This window comes from Xiphophorus hellerii, chromosome 5 (assembly GCF_003331165.1).
Source record: "Xiphophorus hellerii strain 12219 chromosome 5, Xiphophorus_hellerii-4.1, whole genome shotgun sequence".
NCBI lineage: Eukaryota > Metazoa > Chordata > Actinopteri > Cyprinodontiformes > Poeciliidae > Xiphophorus > Xiphophorus hellerii.
Genome location: NC_045676.1, coordinates 25,039,805 through 25,061,041, shown reverse-complemented (window position 1 = coordinate 25,061,041; position 21,237 = coordinate 25,039,805). Strand labels below are relative to the sequence as shown.

The 21,237-nt window shown below is 39.7% G+C and overlaps 1 protein-coding gene across 3 annotated transcripts; it reads left to right on the top strand.

Moving 5' to 3' along the window:
- Window positions 1-632: 632 nt before the first annotated feature.
- On the top strand, window positions 633-19,007 carry tmod1 (tropomodulin 1). Of its 3 annotated transcripts, none has more exons than XM_032563944.1 (13): window positions 633-983; window positions 5,283-5,347; window positions 5,458-5,558; window positions 5,678-5,814; window positions 9,233-9,389; window positions 9,841-9,957; window positions 11,353-11,442; window positions 12,266-12,396; window positions 13,165-13,272; window positions 13,364-13,507; window positions 15,235-15,379; window positions 15,966-16,104; window positions 17,693-19,007. In XM_032563944.1, the coding sequence occupies exons 4-12, from the start codon at window positions 5,692-5,694 to the stop codon at window positions 16,067-16,069; spliced, it is 1,119 nt and encodes a 372-aa protein (XP_032419835.1). In that variant the 5' UTR covers window positions 633-983; window positions 5,283-5,347; window positions 5,458-5,558; window positions 5,678-5,691; the 3' UTR covers window positions 16,070-16,104; window positions 17,693-19,007. The 3 variants fall into 3 exon arrangements, with proteins under 3 accessions (XP_032419835.1, XP_032419836.1, XP_032419837.1); XM_032563945.1 differs by having other exon boundaries at window positions 5,283-5,366; XM_032563946.1 differs by lacking the exon at window positions 15,966-16,104 and having other exon boundaries at window positions 634-983.
- The last annotated feature ends 2,230 nt before the right edge of the window (window positions 19,008-21,237 follow it).

Here is a 21,237-nt window from a genome sequence, read left to right as displayed (position 1 = left end):
TACACACTCCACTTCACAACTACTCCCCAACTCTGCTCTGGAACGGCTTTCCATGCCTGCTCAGAGAGGCAAAAGTAGTTATTCCAGTTTGAGTCAATTAAAGAAGCATTGTAGCAGTCTGGTAGGGATAAACAAATGGACTTAAAATGTTATTCTGACCTGGCATTTTTGGAATTACAAAAAATATGGATGGATGGATTTTAAATTCATCATTGGTGGTGGTAACAAAACTGTCACTGAATACTGTCTGACTCTTTACAGACACAAACGCCGTGCGACAGGAAATGCTAAATTAATAGTTAAAATAGTAAATCATATCAATGGTTTTTGGTGTTTGCAAAAGTTTATCATCAACGGATGCCTTAGTCTCGTCACAAAGTTTTGTGTTCTCATGGACAAAATGCCATTGGAAAATCTAGAAAATTGTGTGTGGTAAAGTGAAATAATTTTTTTATTTTTTTTTAAATACAAAGAATATACTTGTGGCCAAAGCGGGTACGAAACGCCTCTTGACGTTTCAAGACATCGAAAAGTTAAGTACGACTTTCGAGAAAACTGCAAAAACAAATGTGTCCGATAATGAACGCAGCGCCTCTTCGTGACATCACTGGAGTGACAGGGCAGCCGCGTGTTGGGGGGAGGAAGAAAGAGGAGGAGGAGGAGGATCACCTCTCCCTAAGTTGACTTTGCCGTTTTAGGGAGATTAGATTCAGCTTTCCGCAAACCCACCAAGAGCTGAGCAAAGACGGGAGAGGAGAGGGGACGCCTCGACGTCTGCTGAATTCAGTAACCAATCTGTCCACGGGTCATGGCCGGTTCCGTGTAGCGGAGCGGGTTTTTATTTCGGGCGGATTCCCCCCGGTTAGTGCGCCTGCAGCCGAGCGCAGCTCTCACTGCGGCTCCAAAGGGAAACCATATCTGGTCAAAGTATTCGTTGCTGTCACCCAGTAGAGCCGGACCGGCTATTAATAGCGCCGGAGGAGGTACGTAAATTAATGCAAAAGTTACTGTGTGCGAGCAATAAAGTAGCCAAATAGGTGAAGATGCTTTTCTAGTTGACGGTGTTGATTTTGCATGGAGAAAGTTTTATTCAAAGCAGCAGCGCTTTAAGAGAGCGTCTTCTTAAAAATGTGTGGGAAAACTTTCACTTTATATGGCGGAAGTATATTTTTTTTGCTTATGAAACAGGTTTGCAGTGTTTATAGAAATTAAATATTTCTCTCCACAACAAACTAGTTCCTGAGCAGCCATGATTTTTCTTTTGAGTTTGGATAAGCATATTGTTTCTTGTACATGGAGGAATATTCTTCTCATTCTCAATGTTTCATATTAGTTAAGCATCGATATTCACCCTATTTATTCCTAAATGATGTACGTTTCAAAATGCAAACCTAACCCCATGCATACACCCAGTGAAGTGAGGTAACCTTGATGAAACATGACATTTTGACCCCTATAGAATGCAGTCAAGTCCAAGAAAGCTCGGAGTACTTTTACATTTCACTCATCACACAGGTTATTATGACACACAGCCCTCACCGGTCTCCAAAATGAACAAAACGCTGCCATAAAGGAGTTTCCTGTTTCCAGAAACCAAAACTGACAACTTTTGTTTGGCAGGAGTTTGTGACGTGTACAGATCTCAGTTAATCTGTCCACGCTGACATGCTGTCGCGTATTGTTTTAATTCCCACTGTTTATCTGCGAAGTAGACACTTTAATGCAGAAGATAAGCACTCTTACGCATGTTATGACATGCGGCTAACATAGGCGGACCAGTTGTCCCTCAGCTGTTTTCTACTGACCCATTCGAGAAATCTGTGCAATTCAGCAGCTGAAGTAATGCAGCATACTGACATAACATTGCTCCTAAATATGTTCAGCTACAATTTAGGTGAATAAATTCCAGTTTTCCTGAGCATTTAATAATCTGCTTAAGATATTTTGGTGATTGATCTCGATCGCAGACAACGGTGGACATCTATTCACTGTGGTATTGAAAGTCGCATTAGGATTTTAATTATATTCCAATATTCAAAATATGATGCAACAAATGTCCAAAAACATATCCTTGAGTTTTATGTGGATTATCTTGAATTCACATATTGTCAAAATTACACATCCTCTAATAAGTTCACCAACATTTGCTTAAACGGACTTTGGGGAAGTTGCAGAACAACTGCACAGTTTCTGCAGCCACTTATCAAGCTACTGTTATATTCTGGCTGAAGGCTTATTTTAACAATAATAGTTAATTTATATGTCCTGGCTGGGATTCACCTTTTTCAAAAGCAGAATTCACAAATGGCTTCTTTCCCGTGAACAGTACGACATGAGTCGGTGTGGTTCAGTTCACTATTTTGTCCGTTTTCCGTCGGAAAAGCGACCCAAGCAACTGACCCGTACCACACCATAGGTGGGACTTCTTCTGTTGTAGGTCAGTAGCACAACAGTACGGTTATGGTAGATCTACTGGGGTCACACAACACAGTTCATTGCTTGGGGTACCGGAAAACCTCACCGGTTGCGACAAGCATGAGAAATACTATTGCGTCGTGTTCGCCGTCGCACTAATTTGACGCCATGTTAGGCATTTGGTTTCGACTCCACCTGCCCAGAGAAAATCCAACTGATGGTGGAAACGCTCAGTTGATGTGTTTGGGGTCATTGTGCTGTTGACGCAACTCAACTGTCTCCAAGGTTCAACCTTCTGCCCCTCTCACTCTCAGACCAAAGGACGTTGCTGTTCAGGAACAGCTCAGAAGCAACAGCGGCTCTTGCCTGATGTAAACTAAAATCGGCTCAAACACTTCGGTCATAACTCACCGAGTAGCTGAGGGGTCCCTGAAGAAGAAGGAAGCTTCTGCTCTAAAATGAACACATTCAAACATCGACACTCTGAAGGCTTCGCCAATGTTTTATTGTCAGACAAGAGCGCTGTTTGTCCACCAGGACAAAACGTGCTTGTCAATGAGGCTTTCAGTGTTGAGCATGGTGGTGGTTATATCATGCTCAGGGTTAGTTCGGCTGCCAGTAGTAGTGGTACGTTCCACAAAGTGGGTTGATCATTAAGATGGAGGACTGCTTCCGTATATTTTACTTCACCTCAAGTAACAACTTCGTGAGCAGACATGGTTGGGGGTTTCTTACAGCACCACAATTGAAAATTTGCTCATTGTGCATAAAAGACAAGTCCTTGCTAGAAGAAAAATTAAATAAACTCTTCTATTTCTGATAAAACATGTGGGCAAAATATCCAACCAAAATTATACCAAAAGGCTTGCAGATGGTTACAAAATCCATGTTTTCTTTGCAACTTGCTAAAGGACACCTAACTAAAATGTAATGCGGGTTTATGTATTCATTTGAGCTTGAATATGTAATTCCAATTTATTTTTAGTTGAATCTGTCAACTAACAGAATTCCTTTGCTTAATTTTCCATTTTATATTTCTTATTTGGATTGACTTCTAGCAGAGATTGTTTTTAAACTAACGAGTCAGTTTCTCTTGTAGGCAGTCTTATGACGTTTAAACTCTCTTCCCATCCAGTTTTCCTGATAAGTAAAGGTTTGCAAAAGCTTTTAACCCCTCTGATTACTGAAACGTATCAGTGTTTCATACAAGAAGAAAAATACTTCTGCTGTTAAAACCGTTTCAGACGGATCAGCCTATTCCAGTTTGGGTTTTGAGTTTGTGGGTCCTGTTTTGGAGCAGAGGCTTGTAGAAACTCAGATACAGGAAAGTGGTCTGTTTGATGTCACCAGCGTCTTCCAGTAGACTTGCAGACAGTGTTATTTGGACTCCAGCCCAGTTCTTGATCTTGTGTTTTGGTAACGTGTCCTCTCGCTGATCCTGGAGAAAGCAGAACAAAATAAAGGTGGGTTTGACCTGGCTTCTCCTGACCATGGAAAAACACCTGCTGGCAGACAGAGGGAAAAAAGAACAGCTTGCAGCATATCTATACTCATTCAATGCAAAACATTTTGTGATTAATAATTTACTGCGGACTCCAAAATGATCATGCAGGGACATATTTGCCAAGTGCATCTAAACACATCTCCCTTGCTGTAGCGTTTGAAGGAACTTTTGAAGACGGAAACAAATTAGTGGGTCCCCTAAGTCATCTTGGCATGAAACACACTTTCACTTAGTGTGTTGACACTCTGTTTGGTTCAGCAAAGGAATAATTAGTAAACTCTCATTTATTATAAATCCAGATTAGCTGGGCCAGGATGTTGGAGCTGCATTGGTCATTTGCCATACTTAGAGCTACAGTTTGTGATTCCTATTAGAAAAAAAAGAAAGAAGTTTTTTTTACATATTTATTAAAGCATCCAACATGGCGTGACTGTATAAGACTCAGATAATCAAGTTACTCCTCCTCCTCCCTGAGCTACTATATGGCGACCTACCAATCACAGCTAGGAGGAAGGTCTTAACACTTTCAATTATGCTTGTGTATGTGCTGCTCCATGTGCTAATGGCAGAGAAACAACTTACCATTCCAGGAAAGCTGTTTATCCAGAGTCATGCTAACTAGCCTTAGCATCCATGACACTGCTAACTGTCCAGAAGACACTGTAGCACAGCAGAGAGAAAGGGGGAGTGTGTGAGCAGTGTGTGCGCAAGTGTGATTGACAGCGCTAAGGCCCTCCTCCTGCGTCTGATTGGTTGTTTCAGACTGAGCTGTGTATTTCTGCAGTTAGAACTGGGAGGAGGCAGGGCATGGGATTTACTTCACAGATTACCTGCTTTATGACAAAGTCATTGTTTTAAAAATATGTAAAAAACAAAAAAATCCATATTCTTCAGAAAAGTTACACTGTAGCTTTAATAAGTAATACAGTTGTTTACTTGAACGTGTTGCGACCCTCTAAGCGTAATCATGTTGCATTTCCAGAGAAGTTAAATGCGAGTGCTTTACACTGGATTCACACTCGGATATGAGATCAGAAGGAAACCTGCGGCTTAGTGCCGTTCCCAGGTTGGGCATCACCACTCGACTGGAGAAAACTGGAATTGAACCCACAACCTGTGAATTGCAAGATGGCTAGGCTTCCCATTGTGTCGCAGTTCCCTCAATTCTTTATAGTGTCTGTTTTACGGCGTGTTTCAGGAGAGCACACCATCTCAGTTTCCCGTTTGCTGTGTAGACATTTGTCAGTGACTCAGTAAATAACGAGCTACTGCAGATGTGATGATGACTGTCACATCATCATCATGATGTGATGTGGGACAACAGCCTTCACGCAGAGAACCTTTATGCCTCTGCTGCTTACAGCTGCTGCTCCATCCCTCTGACAGTTTGGACACCTGGCTGCCTTTTGGTCTCACCCTACCGTTGACGTGAGTGAGCATCGCTGAGGTGAATGTAAATTATGATTGTTCTTTTTTCTGTTCTTTCCAAATTCCAGGTTCTTGATCTGTATTTATTAATTTTTTTGCCCTCTGTTCAGTCCACTGCCTCCATCATTCTAGATATTTTCAAACTAAGTCCACATTCTCCTGCTCGATTGTCTTTTTCGTCTCGTCTTTCCGGTTCGGGGAGGTCGTGGAGGTGAGGATGCAGTTCGACGATGTTTTACCAAATCTATATTAATAAAACTACATCAAGATGGACTCCTATATAATTTCCAATTGCTTTGCCACATTGAAACCGACGCCGTTTGTTTCCAGGTGTGCGGCTCATCATGTCGCTGTTGAAGAAGGAGATGGACAAGTACAGGGACGTGGACGAGGACGAGCTGCTGAAGAAGCTGTCAGAGGAGGAGCTGCAGCGGTTAGAGGACGAGCTGGAGGAGCTCGATCCTGACGTGAGTTTATCACACTTTGGTCCAAAAACAAAGAGTCGAGATGATTTTCTCTTCACTGCAAAGTTATGGGGTCAGGCTGCCTCAGAGGAACCGTTAACATGACGCACGGCAACCTTTTTTTCTTCTTCTTTCTTTTTAATTAGAATACTGTGAGCTAGTTGTTTTGATTTCTTCCAGAAGAACTACACACACAGAGCAAAAATATGAAAAAAGTGCAAACTTCATTCGTCTCCTCTTATTCTTAGGTTTGTGGTTGAAATGTAAAAAAATAATAATAATAAAAATGTGAAAGAGATGTATATATAGTTTTGCCAGAGTTGTTGTTGTTCTTATTGTCGTGTGTACGGCCACAGAGAATACAATGCATCAGGGGTAACTGTGTTGTCTTTGTGCTAACAGCATTTCTGCAATGCACTGACAGCACACTGTTACTTATCGTGAGCTATGGTTGTGAGGGGAGCTATATTAGCTTTCAGATGGATGTCTCGCTGCTTCTGCAGAGACAGGAGCCCCCGCTCCATGCCAAGGGAATGACTGGTGGGGCTCGGCGTGGAGGACTGCGCATGTGTGTTAGCGAGGCGGATGCCAGCGGTGAGCAACTGCAGGGGCTTCCATGACGTAAGCAGGACGACGCGCGCCTGGATTTGTTTGTGCCCGCTTGTGCAGACGGGCAGGGGCGCACACGACGCTAAAGTGTCCGTTTGATGTGACGTGGAGAGACACGTCCTGCATCACTTCTGGTAAAGCCTCTGAAAAAGACCCACGTAGGACAAAAAAAAAAAAAAAAACACAACAACTCTGCCAGCTGTTTTGACGGAACATGAGCGCAATAATACTGTCATCAGGAGAACATGGAGTACACGTGTTGTCTTACTGTTGGACTTCTGGACTTGGCTCGGCTCTTTGTGTTTATATCTATTGAAACATGCTGGTTTATTTACTGCCGCATTGGTGTTCTTTGGTTAGTGCTCAAGGCAAAAGCACTTTTTATGTGTCGGCTGACGGGGGTGATTTTGTTGACATAAAAATTTAAGACATAGTCTTTGGATTCATAAAGCTGCACAGTCAAAAATGAGCATCAACGATTTCAGTTATTTAGCCTGTGATAGGGGGTTTGTTTTTTAAAGTCGTATTATTAATTAATTTATAATTGTCACAGTTTCAAACGAAATATTTAATGAGCCAGATAAATATTCAGTCTGAAAATTAAATATCTAAATATTTAGCTAAAATCCTAAATATTTATCTTTAAACTAAATATTTAGTTAGCATGTTCAATATTTATCTTCAAACCAGATATTTAGTTGGCAAGTTAAATATTTAGTTTCAAACTAAATATTTAATGAGCCAGATAAGTATTCAGTCTGAAAATTAAATATCTAAATATTTTTGCTAAAATCCTAAATATTTATGTTTAAACTAAATATTTAGTTAGCATGTTCAATATTTATCTTCAAACTGAATATTTAGTTAGCATGTTAAATATTTAGCTTTAAACTGAATATTTCGCCAAGATGAAAATTCACTTGCTGAAAACCGTAGGTGGAAGTTGCTGAGGAGGGGGACGCGCCTACCTGCCCCTAACTGTTTTCCATGCGGTTTAGAAAAACTCTGTTCACTCCAGTGTTTTCTCTGGAATCTTATTAAAGAGATCGTTATTGGTTTTGAAACCATTCCATTTATTTTTTTTTAAACCTTGTTAAACCTTGATACCGGGAACTGGCCCATGCCTGCTGCTGGCAGGCTCGGTGAAGGATTTAGCTGTGTAAGATGAGAGAAACAGATTCTACTGTTGTTAAAAATAAGTTGGTACCGTGGCTAGTCATCCAGAGCCGAGATGAGAAAGAAAGCTCGGCAAGAACAGTGCACCTCTCACTGACTGCAAATTCCTCGGGAAGTTCTTGAAAATCGTATTGTTGCTCCACGCCGGCTTTTATTTACTGGAATAGCCCTGAGGGTAGACTGACAACAGGCAGAGAGGGGCAGACTGGAGTGCATGGAGGCTTGGGAGTGCTGAGAACCCTGATAAGATATGGAGCTATAAGTAGAGCTTCCAAGAGATCTGGTTTTCACTCTTGGTCCTTCATGAAAAAACGAATGTGCCGTAATGGTGTGGGAAACTCCTTGATCCCTCCGCTGGGCAGAGGAAAGATAAGAGGAAGATTGATGAGGGAGTTATATTTACTAGCAGTATCTGTTTTGTATCCTACTTTTCTGGCAGTTTCATTTTCTTTTGATTTGTGGATGGACGTGACTGTGGCTGTTTTTTTTTTTTCGTAGCCTTTCTGGTGTGAGTGGTCATTATCATTTATATCTGTTATCATGCCAAGAGTGTGAGAGCGGTTGCCGTAAATCCAACTTTCCCTGACATTTCAAAGCAAAGACACAGATTAAGAGCTGTTTCCATAGAAACTTGTGGAGAAGGTGGATCCTTACCTTCCAAATCCAGCATCCTCCATTACGGTTCAAAGGGATTAAACAGGACATGTTTGCTTTACTTTATTCAGCCTTCCTGTTACCTGCTGAAAGTGTTGCTCTCTCTCTCCCCCCGCCTCTCTCTCTCTTTCTCTCCCTCTCTCTCTCTCTCTCTCTCTCGACATTGCTAGTAAAACTGTAAATTCAGAATTTCTGATAGTTTGCATCTCATTTTGTGTTACAGAAAATAGAGAGAAAACTGTTAGCTTGTATTGCTAATTGTAAGAGAAATACACACCTTTTGCCAACTTGCAATTCGCTCAACTCAGGTGCGACGACTTTAAAAGCTCTGAACTCCGACCAACAAGACGGCATAATGTCTCAGAGGTTTTTCTGACGGAAAAACTGTCACCATGCATACAGTATATAATATGGGACCGATAATCTGAGAAAATATCAAGCTCGTCTTCCTTCTGTTTGTGAGGAAAAAAACAATAAGAGGTAGGAAGAAAGACAATCAGTTTTGGGTAAGCGTTGCTAAATGTGCTAATGTCGGAGAAACAACTTACCGTTACAGGAAAACTGTTTTTCTGCCGTCATGCTAACTAGTCTGCACATTCACACCAGAATCCGCTCTGAGGAACTAGCTGTAGCCTAGCAGAGAGCAAGGGTCAGGGTGTACACAAGTATGATTGACAGCGTTACGACCCTCCTCCTGTCTCTGATTGGTTGTTTCTCACTAGGAGTGATGTATTTCTGCAGATGTCAATAGGACCACAGAGAAGATGAGGAGCTGGATTATTTAACAGATTGTTAAATAGTGGCAGCTTTAACAAATATGTAAAAAAAAAACAAAAAAAAACTTTGTCTATAAAGGTTACATACTGCTACTTTTAACACCTCAGCAATACTAAGAAAAATACAAGAAAATTAAGACGGATCAGGATTTCCCTGATTCGAAAAAGCCACATTTAAAACAATCTAAATTTTCCTTTCTGCCTAGAATGCGTTGCTGCCTGCTGGCCTTCGACAGAAGGACCAGACCAAGAAAGCACCAACAGGAACGTTTCAGAGAGACGACCTGCTGGCCCACCTGGAGAAGCAGGCCAAGGAGCATCCTGACAAAGAAGACCTGGTGCCGTTTACCGGCGAGAAGAGAGGTAGGAACCAACGTTTTCTCTAAAGAAACCATTAATCATTTTACATCAGGAAAGCAGATTTCTTTGAACTTTGGATTTTCATCAGAAGAAACAAAACTTCTTAAGATCGCAACCTGTTTTTTTGTTTGTTTGTTTGTTTTTGGGGGGGGGGGGGGGTTAGTGCTTTTTTTGTACCGCTACTTTTGAAAAACCTATAAGGATATCAAGTTTTGTATTGAAGGTAAATAAAAATTAATTCTTACCACTACACAGTTGGAATATTTCATGTCTTCTCTTACCACTAAAATCTGCTTAAGTATCAGTAAAACACTTAATGGACTGCGCAGCTACAGCTTTACACGGGTTCAGGTAAACATGCAACCTTCTTTCAGACGGTATGATGCGGTTGTTTTGCTCTGGTGCCACAGTGCAACAAATGGCTTTGTATGAAACTCTTTCCCACCGACCACAGGAAAGGCGTGGGTCCCAAAACAGAGGGTGGACCCCATCATAGAGAACGTGACCCTGGAGCCGGAGCTGGAGGAAGCCCTGGCCAGTGCCTCTGATGCAGAACTCTGCGACATTGCAGGTAGTTCATCCAGACTTGGATCCCCTCTAATGTAACACCTCAGAAATGTCTTCCACATACTTACTCTGTAATGAGTAATGAAGATGTCTTCGGCCTTCCCAGCCCTTGTTTCCCCTCATATTAACTCTTCATTTCTCCATTTCCTTTAGCACTCCTTCCATCTTCCCTCCTCTTCCCACCCCTTCATTTCTCCATCGGTTTCACCATTTTCTCCTATCCTACTTCTGCTGGATCTGTATCCATTAACTGAGCCGCATCCTGGGTATCTAATGACACTGCACTGTGTTTGCATGGAATATTTGAGGATCCCTCTCCTGTTAATGAGGTTTTTATTGTTAACAAAAATGCTGCGTTCTCGTTCATTTCTCCTTGTAAACCTTGGTGCTATGGTTTTCTAGACGTGACACATTTGCTGATGCATGAGCAAACAATGTTTGGCACGAAAAAATCTCAATCATTTTTATACCCCTGCAGTAACATTTCATCTCAATCTGCATTTCATACCGATAGTTAAGCCCAAACCTACTCAAACCCCTGATAGATTTAGGTTTAAGCTAATGTTTTGATTTTTTGGAAGATGTTCCTTCTGGTTGGAAGTAATGTTGATGTTGAAATTAAATCGGATCTGTGGAAGTGGCTAAAGATTAGGGTGATGGCAAAGACGCCTTCCAACCTGAAGGACCTGCAGGTTCACCATGGAGGATAAAATCATCAAAATAAACGAGGAAACGTGCACAAAGCTAAGAGCAGTTTAAAAACGGGTTTGATTGTTTAGACATAACATTAAAAAAAACATCTATGTATGATTTAGGACGGCATAAATTATTTGCGGCCAGCATTTCTGAATTGAAAATATTGTTGTGATTTGTCAATATATAGTTTTGGATGAAATTCTGATTAGTTGATAACAATAAATTGCAATTAACTGCATTTTTTACACTCAAAAAATGTAGTAACTGAATTTTTAGTGACATCAAATTTGTGACTTTAGCTGCTGACAGCTTTTTGCATAAAAATGTAGTCACGCATTTCTTTAATTGACTGAAAAAAAACATTAGTCGATACCTTTCAGTTTTTTCTCCTAGCTCTTTTCACACAAAAAATGATTTGACTCATTATTATTATTATTATTATTATTATTATTATTATTGTTCGTGCATGCACTTATCCATCTCTTCTGTCTGCCATTCACATTTTTGTCTCTTGTCTTCAGACAAACAAAAACCAAAAGCCCCAAAAAACTTTTCACATTCGAATCTGGGAAAGCATGGAAATGTGAATAAGTTTTGGAATCTGCTCACTCTTGTCATAAATACCACTAAGTGCTTTTGGCCTTTTTATCTATCAGATTTAAGACTGTATTGATTTTCATTTTGGTGTCTTCTGCTTTGTCAGCTATCCTGGGCATGCACACCCTGATGAGCAACCAGCAGTACTACGAAGCGCTGGCCAGCAGCACCATAGTCAACAAGCAAGGCCTCAACAGTACATGAAACACACACACACACACACATCTGCTCACGCTGTACATATGAACTCACTCGAAGTTTATTGGATTGTATGGAAACATTCGCAACAGGACCAGCGTTCATCTGACAGAAACACGTTTATGTGGCGCCAGGCAGAGAAACGCTGACGAGAGCAGGCTTGGATTTAAACGGAACAATCATTCAGTCAGTCAGAACCAGAACACTAACTTTAAAATAGACAATTATCTTCAGCTTTTTGGTTTTTTTTGGTTTTTTTGCTTTTGTTTCAGGCTCAAATTAAACATGTTTTCGCCTGGAAGAAAAAAGACTCTACTGAGTCATCTGTTTACATTGAATTTTATAAACTATTGTACAGCTTTTCTTCGTCATTTGGACACGCGCACGCTTTGAAACCCATTGTGTATCTTCTGAGGAGACGCTTTGTGTTGGTCTTTCTCAGCTTTAAACTGTGTGAGAGCTTAACACTTCCAAATTTATTCAGCAGATGAATCCGTATCCGAACCGCCAGCTGAACGTGTTGGTCACGAAGGTTTTCTAATGAACAGTGGTAAATGGGAGGGAACAGGAGAATTGTTGACTTATTTTAGCATGGTAATCCCAATGTGTTTGTTATGAACTTAACTGTATTAAAGAAATAAAAAAAATTCTCAACGGCGTTTTTAAATGTAGCTTTGTTATTTGGATGGGACCCTCTTTCCAAAGCATGACGAATGACTTGAGTAAAGAATATCTTATTCTGTGTCCAACAAAAAACAGTTTTGTTCCCCTCAGATTAATTTCTTTACAGCGACAGCAGCTAATCTCATGTTGCCTCCCAGGTGTGATCCAGTGTACCCAGTACAAACCAGTCCCAGACGAGGAGCCCAACTCCACTGACGTCGAGGAAACGTTGACGAGGATAAAGAGGAACGATCCTGACCTGGTGGAGGTCAACCTCAACAACATAAAGGTGGGAATGTTTTATCACGCTTAATAACGACAACGGACCATATGATCGAAAAACCCACTGTGGAAGATTTACAGATAGTTTGAAAAAAAAGAAGAAAAAGACAACATATATTCTGTACATTGTTCTCCAAATGAGAGAATTTTTCATTTGAAAAACACACCGTGTCCTACAATTATACTATCAAAATGAAATATTTAATTTTATATCCATCTGCACAAAAATAGGATACAAATTATTTTCCAAAATAACGGAATTAAACTATTTGAATAAACATTTTTGCTGTTTCGTATTGTCTCATCAATGCATTCTTAGAGTTAAGTAATCTAAAACAGACAGAGCCCTGGTCAAATGTAAACATATTCAGCTGTGTAGAAGAAATCATTTCAATTTTAATGGACATGTGTCGTAATTTTAATGTTTTCTTTTTAAATTATGTTGCAGACTTATAACTGGATCATTGTAAATGTCCACATCTGACAAAACCTGTATTTTGGAAAACTTAAATTCTGCTGCAATTCAGGTAGACGCTGCAATTTCTGTAAGCCTCACTTTCCTCCACGTGGTCTGTGTTTTTAAATTGGTTTAACTGCCGTAACGTGACTTGTCAAAGCGTAAATCCAGTTTTTATGTCGGAAAAGTGTTTTAAACTTAAACCACTGGATAGGCTGGTTTTAAATCTATTTATGTTTGAAGCTTTTAAGATTTTTGAGTCGTCTTGCTCAGAAATGCAACGTGTTGCTCTTTCACCGTGTTCTCCTTGTTACCCAGAATATCCCCATCCCAATACTGAAGGCTTACGCCGAAGCACTAATGAAGAACACCGTGGTGGAAAGGTTCAGCATTGTTGGAACAAGGAGCAACGACCCCGTAGCTTTTGTAAGCCTCCCGGGATTTCACCTACATAGACACAAAATAACATCCCTTCATAGCAAACGGTTAGCTAAATTCCTGCACCGTTTCTCCTCAGGCACTGGCAGAGATGCTGAAGGTGAACTCAACTCTGAAGAGTCTGAATGTCGAGTCAAACTTCATCACCGGGGCTGGAATCCTGTCCCTGATTGAATCACTGCAGAATAACGCGACACTACTGGAGATTAAAATCGACAATCAGGTGCCAGCCGACTCCCGCATGCCGCTCGCTGCGGGCGGATTCACTCTACACAAGCCATTTGTACCACTTCAGTCTAATGCCTTTTAGATTACATAGTGATGTCACACTGCACAGTTATGCATCAGTGACTCACTCGTTTTTCATAACACGCCTCGGCATTTGTTCTTTTTCCATATTTATCACTTAGAACGAAGGAGACGAAGAGAAACGCTACCTTTTTCTGCCATCTCTGCGTTTGTAGTAGATTTGTTTTTTTTTTTCCAAAGTACGGGCCTCAGAAAATTGGAGGGAAGACGGGAAAAAAAATCCAAAAATTAAAAAGAAAAATTGGTTAACGCTTTATTTGAAGGGGTGTGCATAAGATTGACGTGAAACTGTCATAAATGATATAACATGGCTGTCATGAACATGAAGGAGTCTTTATGAATGTCTATGACTGTTGTTATGAAGTGTCATTCGGTAAATAATGACACTTTAATGCAAAGTTGCTTTAAAAGTTGCACTAAAACAAAATTAAAAGTGCCAACTTTGCATTAAACTGTCATTACTTACCAAATAAAGCACCCTTGGCTTTTTAAATGGACTTTTAGTGCAACTTTTAGCACAACTCTGCATTAAAAGTGTCATTATTACCGAATGACATTTCATGACGACAGTCATAGATATTCATAAAGACCCCTTCATGTTCATGACAGATGTTGTCATATTTATGACAGTGTCATGTCAGTCTTATGAACACCCCTTCAAATAAAGTGTTACTAAAAATTTATTATTTTTTAAAACAAATTTTTAATTACATTTTTTTATTCGAATTTAATCTGTTTTTCAATAATTTTTATAAAATATAAGTTGTTCAGATGTATAAAACAATGTTTAGAAATGTTATTTGCCACGCTCTTCTTTCTGATCAATTTAACAAAGCCAGTTAAATTCATCAAACTATTTTGTTCCTCAAGCTAGCATAGTTAGCTAAGCTAGCAAGTGTGAAATGAACAAGTTTCTGACGAGCTATAAAAACTCTTATGGTGCGTTTACACCAAACGCGTCACGCGCATCAAAACGTGTCTGACGCTTCAAGTTTGATGCATGTGCACTTTTGGTGCGTTCACACCAAACGTCAGGCGCGTCTGGTTTACACTCAAAGTCTATGTAGAATTTTGGATGCGCTCGACGCGTCAAACGCTCCAAACTGTTGAAATCGCGCCGCACCAGACGCTTTAAACGCACCTCACCGGGCCCTCGACGTGCCTCCGCTTAGACTGTGAACGCAAAGCAGACGCGCCTGACACGCAAAACGCGTCTGTGAACACACCATAAGAACTGTGCAGGAACTGTGGGCGGTGTGTTTAATATAACATATCACATATTTTCTTATAATTAAAAGAGAGGATTATGATGAACAATATTTTCTTCAAAAAACAGATTAACATTGTCATTACATCACCTGATGATAAAAATCTTTCACCATACAACTCACTGCTAACTAAAACCAGGAGGTATGAGGCAGTATTTATGCTAAATGGAAGTAATAATTATTGAATAGTGAATACAAGTAAAAACAAAAGTTCTAAAAGTTGATGATTACACAATTTGAAGCATTGAGTTTGTAAAGGGAATCCCCAATCAGAAGCCAAAGCTTGCTTGGGATGCCAGTGGTTTCTTAACTCCTCTTCTTCCTCTTTCTCTCCTTCTTCTTCTTCTCTCTTTGCACTGCTCCCTCCTTCCAGAGCCAGCCGCTGGGAAACAAAGTGGAGATGGAGATAGCCAGCATTCTGGAGAAAAACACCACCTTGTTAAAGTTCGGCTATCATTTCACTCAACAGGGCCCGCGCCTGCGAGGCTCCAACGCCATGATGAACAACAACGACTTGGGTGGGTTTTACACAAACGTCCACACCTGCACACGTAGGATCCATCGCTGCATTATGCGAACACGGGTGTTTCAGGGAAAATAAAAGTTGTGACGCAAATGCTGGACTCGGCAGATCCTGGAAACCCGAGCTGCTTATGTAACTCCTTACAACCTGTCAGCAGTATGTTGCATTTGGCAGCGCTGGCTGATGAGTGTGTCAGTGCCGCTGACACCTTATCTCCACTCTATCTGCTGGAGTCCTACTTCAGAGCCCAATAGGAGAGCTGCAGTGATATCATCAGTTGGTAACTCGGTTGGGACGGCCAATGAAAACAGAGCCTTCCCAAGTCGTGACATAAGAACTAAGAAAAGACAGAAGAGAACAAAATGTAACAAGGAAAGGAAGTGTTTTCTGCCCTCTTGCATGTACAAGTCATTTTATAGATTACTTTATATAAACACATGGATTTAAACTTTATGGTGTCAGTTAGCAAACACCCTTTTTAGGATTGTAATGTGAATCTCTAAGTGGAGTTTAAGTGTTTCCATCTGCCATAATTAACGTTGTTTTTCCTCCGCCACCTCGCCGTCGTCGTCATCTTAAAGCCCGGGTCGTCAGGTCAGAATCGGACGGCTCCTTCACCTTCACTCTGTCCGTTCCTGAGCTGGAGAGAGCCTTTGGAAAAAAGTTCAAGTGCAAGACTAAGTAAAACCAGAAACACCCATATGAGACGCAGTCGCCACGGTGTGCAGTCACTCAGGTTTCCCTTTCTTCTGCCAGCAATTCCTCTCACTTCTTTTTTACGCTGCCAGTTCCTCTGCCACCTTCTGAGCTTTTCTGCTTCGCCTTCCCGCAGCGCCTCCTATTGATTCTTTTCTTTTTAATGATCCTGTTGTTCCCGGCTTTTCAAGAGCGTCAGAACAATTCCACTTAATGATGCAGCTTCTGGATGTCTCGTCTTCTTGGGCTTTATTGCTAATCTGCAGGACCCCATCACTTTTTTACTTAGCTTTTCTATGGAAATTTTGCTTTTCAAAGAAATCTAAAGACGTCTCTTCTGTTCTGCTGTGGGTTTTTCCACCTTTCTGTTTTCTTGATGTGCTCGGTTCACTCTGTTCATTTGCATTCCTGGTGCGCTCAGTAGCCCAAAACCGGATCATCCTTTGGATAGTAGTTCTTCTTCTTCTTTGATGTCTTTTGGCGGTTGACAAACAACAAAATTGACCTTTTTATAGTTATTTCTGGATGTTGGTCATCTGTTTTTGTCATAAAAATCACATAAATAAGTCGTTGATCTTGTGTTTAGCTTCAAGCATATAAACTCTTCCCCACTCTCACTGGGATCTGTCTATAATCCACGATTGGGTCGCAGTCAGTCTGCCACACTACTCAGATCATTGTGGTGGATCCGCCCCAACCCATTGAATTCTGGGTATTTTCCTGGTGGGATCTGTCTGTAAAGCTTTCAAACGGAGGAAACCTGGAAGCAATCTGATCAAATGCCTTCCATCTATGGCAATTGCTAACTTCTCCGTTACCGAGGTGACCGTACCTGGAGCCAAATCCCCAGAAATTACATTTTAATAATAATAATATAATCCAATTTTTATATATATATATAAAAATGTTGCAATAGTAATTTTGCAACATTTCGTCGTGCACAATGACGATAAAAGAAGTTCTGATTCATTAGCGCTGCGTCGGACATTCATTCGCTCGTATATAACCCTGAGGATCATCATGGCACCAGTTGTTCAAAGGCTGTTCAGCTTTCAGCTCCTTTAAACCTCAAAATAAAACCTTTTGTTTGTGTTTTTTTTCTCTATATTTTCTTGTCAGTATCTCACATTTCTCTTCTTTCTTTTTCAAACATTTCTATTCCTCTGTTTCTTTGTTTTCCCACTGCCCAGTTTCAGAGTTTAAAAAAATTTCTTTTAAGTACTCTCTCTGTTTTTCAACTGTTTCTTTTCTGTAAATGACCAGATACAATTAGAAATTTCTCTGCTTTAATATAAGACCTATCTTGATGCTTTTTCACTTTACTCTTCCATGTGTTTTACAGTAGGCATGGTTTATTCAGAATGAGGTGCATTCATCACTTTGTACATTTTCTCATTCATTTGATTCCACCTGACCAGAGCACCTTCTCCTCTACGTAACTTGTGGCAAACTGCAAATAAGGCTTCTTATATTTTTTCTTCTAAACAAAATATCTTTCTTCTTCCCTCCTTTCCATACAGGCCAGATTTGTGAAATTCACATCTGATCAAAGTCTTATAAGTTCTGTGCTTGGCTTATCTTTGTAACTCTGAGTTGCTCTTTCCGTCTGCAGTAAGAAAGAGAAGGCTTGAGGGAGGACCCATCTTCCCAAAGTGTCGGACAAACGTGTAAAAAAAACAAACAAACAATGGCTACCTTCATCCTCCTCCAATCGTCCATGACCTCCATCATCAGCCACTTTATCGTTTGGTAAATCTTGTGAAAATAATTATTTTGTGCATCTGGATTGGCTAAGACCTTAAAAGCAGCAGCTCTTTGTGCTCACCAACCAGGAGATGCACGCTTTGTGTCAGTAATAAGAGTCTAGTTTTGAAAATAAATGGTCATTTTCTTCCTGTTCGTGACATCGATTCAGTGTTATGAGTGCTGTTTTGTAAAGGGGATGTGTTGCCATTATCATTACTTCCCTTCAAAATTCTTGTCAACTTAATAGTATATTCTATAAAGACGACAATGAAGCTCAGGCTCAAAAGATAACAGATATACAGAAGAATTGTTCTAAACATCTGAGGTGACGCATCATTTTTGTGTCACATGCTCCGTTATGCACATATTCCCGCGGTTTTAAAGCTTTCTATTGTGAGACGTGTCACTTTATATGTACCATATTTATTTGAGAAAAACCTGGTAAAAGATTTAAAGCTTTAAAAACAACTTGTCGTTTTTTTAACGAAAAGAATCGCTTTCTTAAACTTGTCTGTAAGGCGACGCAACTTTCTGTCCTTAATGATAAAAAAACAGGCTTGAGGAGGAAAAAATGCACATCTGAATGGATTCAGGTTACTCTTTTGGTTTGGTGAATAACTTTTTTAGTACTTCATGTTGCAAAATATATTTACTGTATTTATATGCATCTATAACTGGTTAGTTATAATTTTCAGGATCCCCCAAAGAAAATACCATTTTTTTAACTATCAAAAAATACTGTTCCCTCTGTTTCAATTTTAAAAAGTACAGAGTAACTCTAAATCGGTGGGAATGTCTCGTTGTGACATAAATTGAAAATTAGGGGGTTATCGACCCAACTAATAATTTGTAAAGCTCTAGTAAAACCCACAGATGTATGTAATCATAAATGACAAGCTGTGTTCATAAGGCATGTTTTGTATTCAAGCAGTTTTACCCAACACAGATCCTAAAGACTGATCATCCATGTATTCTCAAATTCACATTAGTGCTGGATGTAAACATTTGTAACCGAGTGCTAAACGTCTAAAACACTCGACTTTGAACACTTTACTACTCTGTCCCTCTGTCTTTTGTTTTCTGGTTTAGTGCTTGACTGTTTTTTTTTTCTTTTTTAATGTAGAACGCACAGTTGTTAGTTGAAAGTGTTTGTTTATGAGTTTAATAAAGTTTGAGATTTAGTTTTGTTGCAGGTTCATTATTTAATTTAGAACAGTCTTTGTCCTCCCCATGTAAGCTGCTGCGATCTGACGTTAAGACCAGAGTAACACCTGGTGGCAAAATGGAGCAATAGCACTGTTATGCTTTTTCTCTCTGGTCTCTATTAGTTTACCATGACCTCATCAGACACATCTGCTCTACACTGTTATAAACTAATAAAACTTCAACAGATTCCTACACAAGTTCTCAAATCCACTGTGCTTAAAAATGAGACTCTTATCCTAAAATTACATTCAGTAAGCTTAGTTCTTTGAAAAATGTCTAAACTTTTCCATTCGGACTGTATTGTAGGAAACTGGTCCAGTCTTTTTTCAGTGTTGCAAAACCAAAGGCGATCTCTTTGCAGACTTTTCAAGTAAGTCGTACACGGTCAGTGTTCTTTTTTTAAATGTATTTATTTATTTTTCTATTGATTCCCCCTTTAAATTTAAAATCTGTTGCAAACAAGACAGCCTAACTCTAAAATTACATCAACCCAATAAACCCCAGTAAATCTTCACATCTTCACAACATGTAAAGCATGCTTTTGAAAGCCTTGAAAGTAAATGCTGAACTCAATTATAGTCTGACACATGATCATTTGAAATTATTACATTTTTGGTAAGTTGGGTTGTATATTGTATGGCATAGAGTGATTCACAGAAACTAAGTTAGACCTACATATATTTAGCTTTAACTGCTTTTAATTGTTCTGTTTTTTTTTTTTTTTACCCATTTCTCTTTCCCCCAGAATTATATATTTTAACATGCTCCAAATAACATGGTATTTTAATTGAAATATTGCTTTAAATCACTGGAAAAGACAGGAGACCTAGAGTCACAAAACCTAAATGATCCTTAACGAAAAGATAGAAGCGAGAACAGTTGCCAAAAATGTTACTGAAGAGCAGCACTACTTCAACATGTTTTTACTCAAGTAAAAGTAAAAGGTAGCCATCCAAGAACTCAAGAGTAAGAAAGTGTTTGGTAAGAATGCTACTGAGTTACTGAGAATGTAACATTTGATTAAAGGGGCACATCATAAGGGCAAAGGGGAGCAACTGCCACCCTGCAGTAGAACCTTGACCCCCAGCTGCCCCACCAAATTTTATGTCCTTAAAATCAAACTTATGAAAAGTAATTGTTTCACATGGTGCCTCTTTTGCCTTGAAATTCAATACTAATTTGGCAAAATAATAATAATAATATAAAGGGCTGTTTTCATGTTCAGTTCCATCTTACCCTTAACAGACATAAACATGCAGTGAATAAATTGACTTTCCATCAGTTTTTTTGCACCAAATACTTAATAAACACAATTTATTATTATAAAACACGGCAAACTAATGATGGTAAAGGGCCGCACTGGGTTAACTCAGGGAATCTCATCTGTCCGTGTATCAATCAACTCCAAACCTTTTCTTTATTCTGTCACAATTATCGATTTATTCCATTTTGATCATCATGCTCCAAACTCTGCAAGGACTGACCGCCCCGCTCACCGCTTCCTCATACACACAAAGCCAGCAGGCCAGTAACCTTCAATTCATACTTGATGACAGCCACACCACATCGACACACCCACCACCCACCGCATGCTCCTGTCATATCAATAATTACTTATTTCATTCATATGGCCCTCACAGAGCCTCAGTGAAAACATGTTTTTTATTATTAACTGTTTGGTGCGAAACACTGATTGAAAATCGATTTATTTACTGCATTTTTATGTCTGTTAAGGCTGAGATGGAGCGGCACTGAAAGCAGCCCTTTAAACCATTCAGACTACGAACACAACAGAGACACATTCAAAACTGTCAAATGACTTATTACCCGTGATAATAACTCAGAAATAGTCCAAATTAGGATGTATTTTTATTTCTTTCCTACGGAAAATTTCTTTTTATATCATAGGTTTGTGGTGCCTTTCTATCCTAAAGAAAAAGATATAAAACTTCAGATATTTCACAACGAGATATTAGCATACATGGAAAAACCTCACATAACCTTATATTAAGGTACAGCGCCCACCGTAAGAAGGGGAAGCGAGGGAACGGAAAAGAAAAGAAAATTGCCATGTCCCCTAATTTACTTATTTGTAAATATTTATATTTACTAATAAGATTGTAAATATAGTCTTAGGTCCCTGAAAAACTAAATTCCGGCCCTGCACCAAACACCTCGTGCCTTCCTGTACGCATCCGGAAACGG

Bases quoted from the DNA above. Each gene is read 5' to 3' on its own strand.
- tmod1 (XM_032563944.1), top strand. From the start codon at position 5,692: ATGTCGCTGTTGAAGAAGGAGATGGACAAGTACAGGGACGTGGACGAG. The intron at 9,390-9,840 runs GTAGGAACCAAC...CACCGACCACAG, and splicing joins GTTTACCGGCGAGAAGAGAG to GAAAGGCGTGGGTCCCAAAA. The intron at 13,508-15,234 runs GTGCCAGCCGAC...CCCTCCTTCCAG, and splicing joins AGATTAAAATCGACAATCAG to AGCCAGCCGCTGGGAAACAA.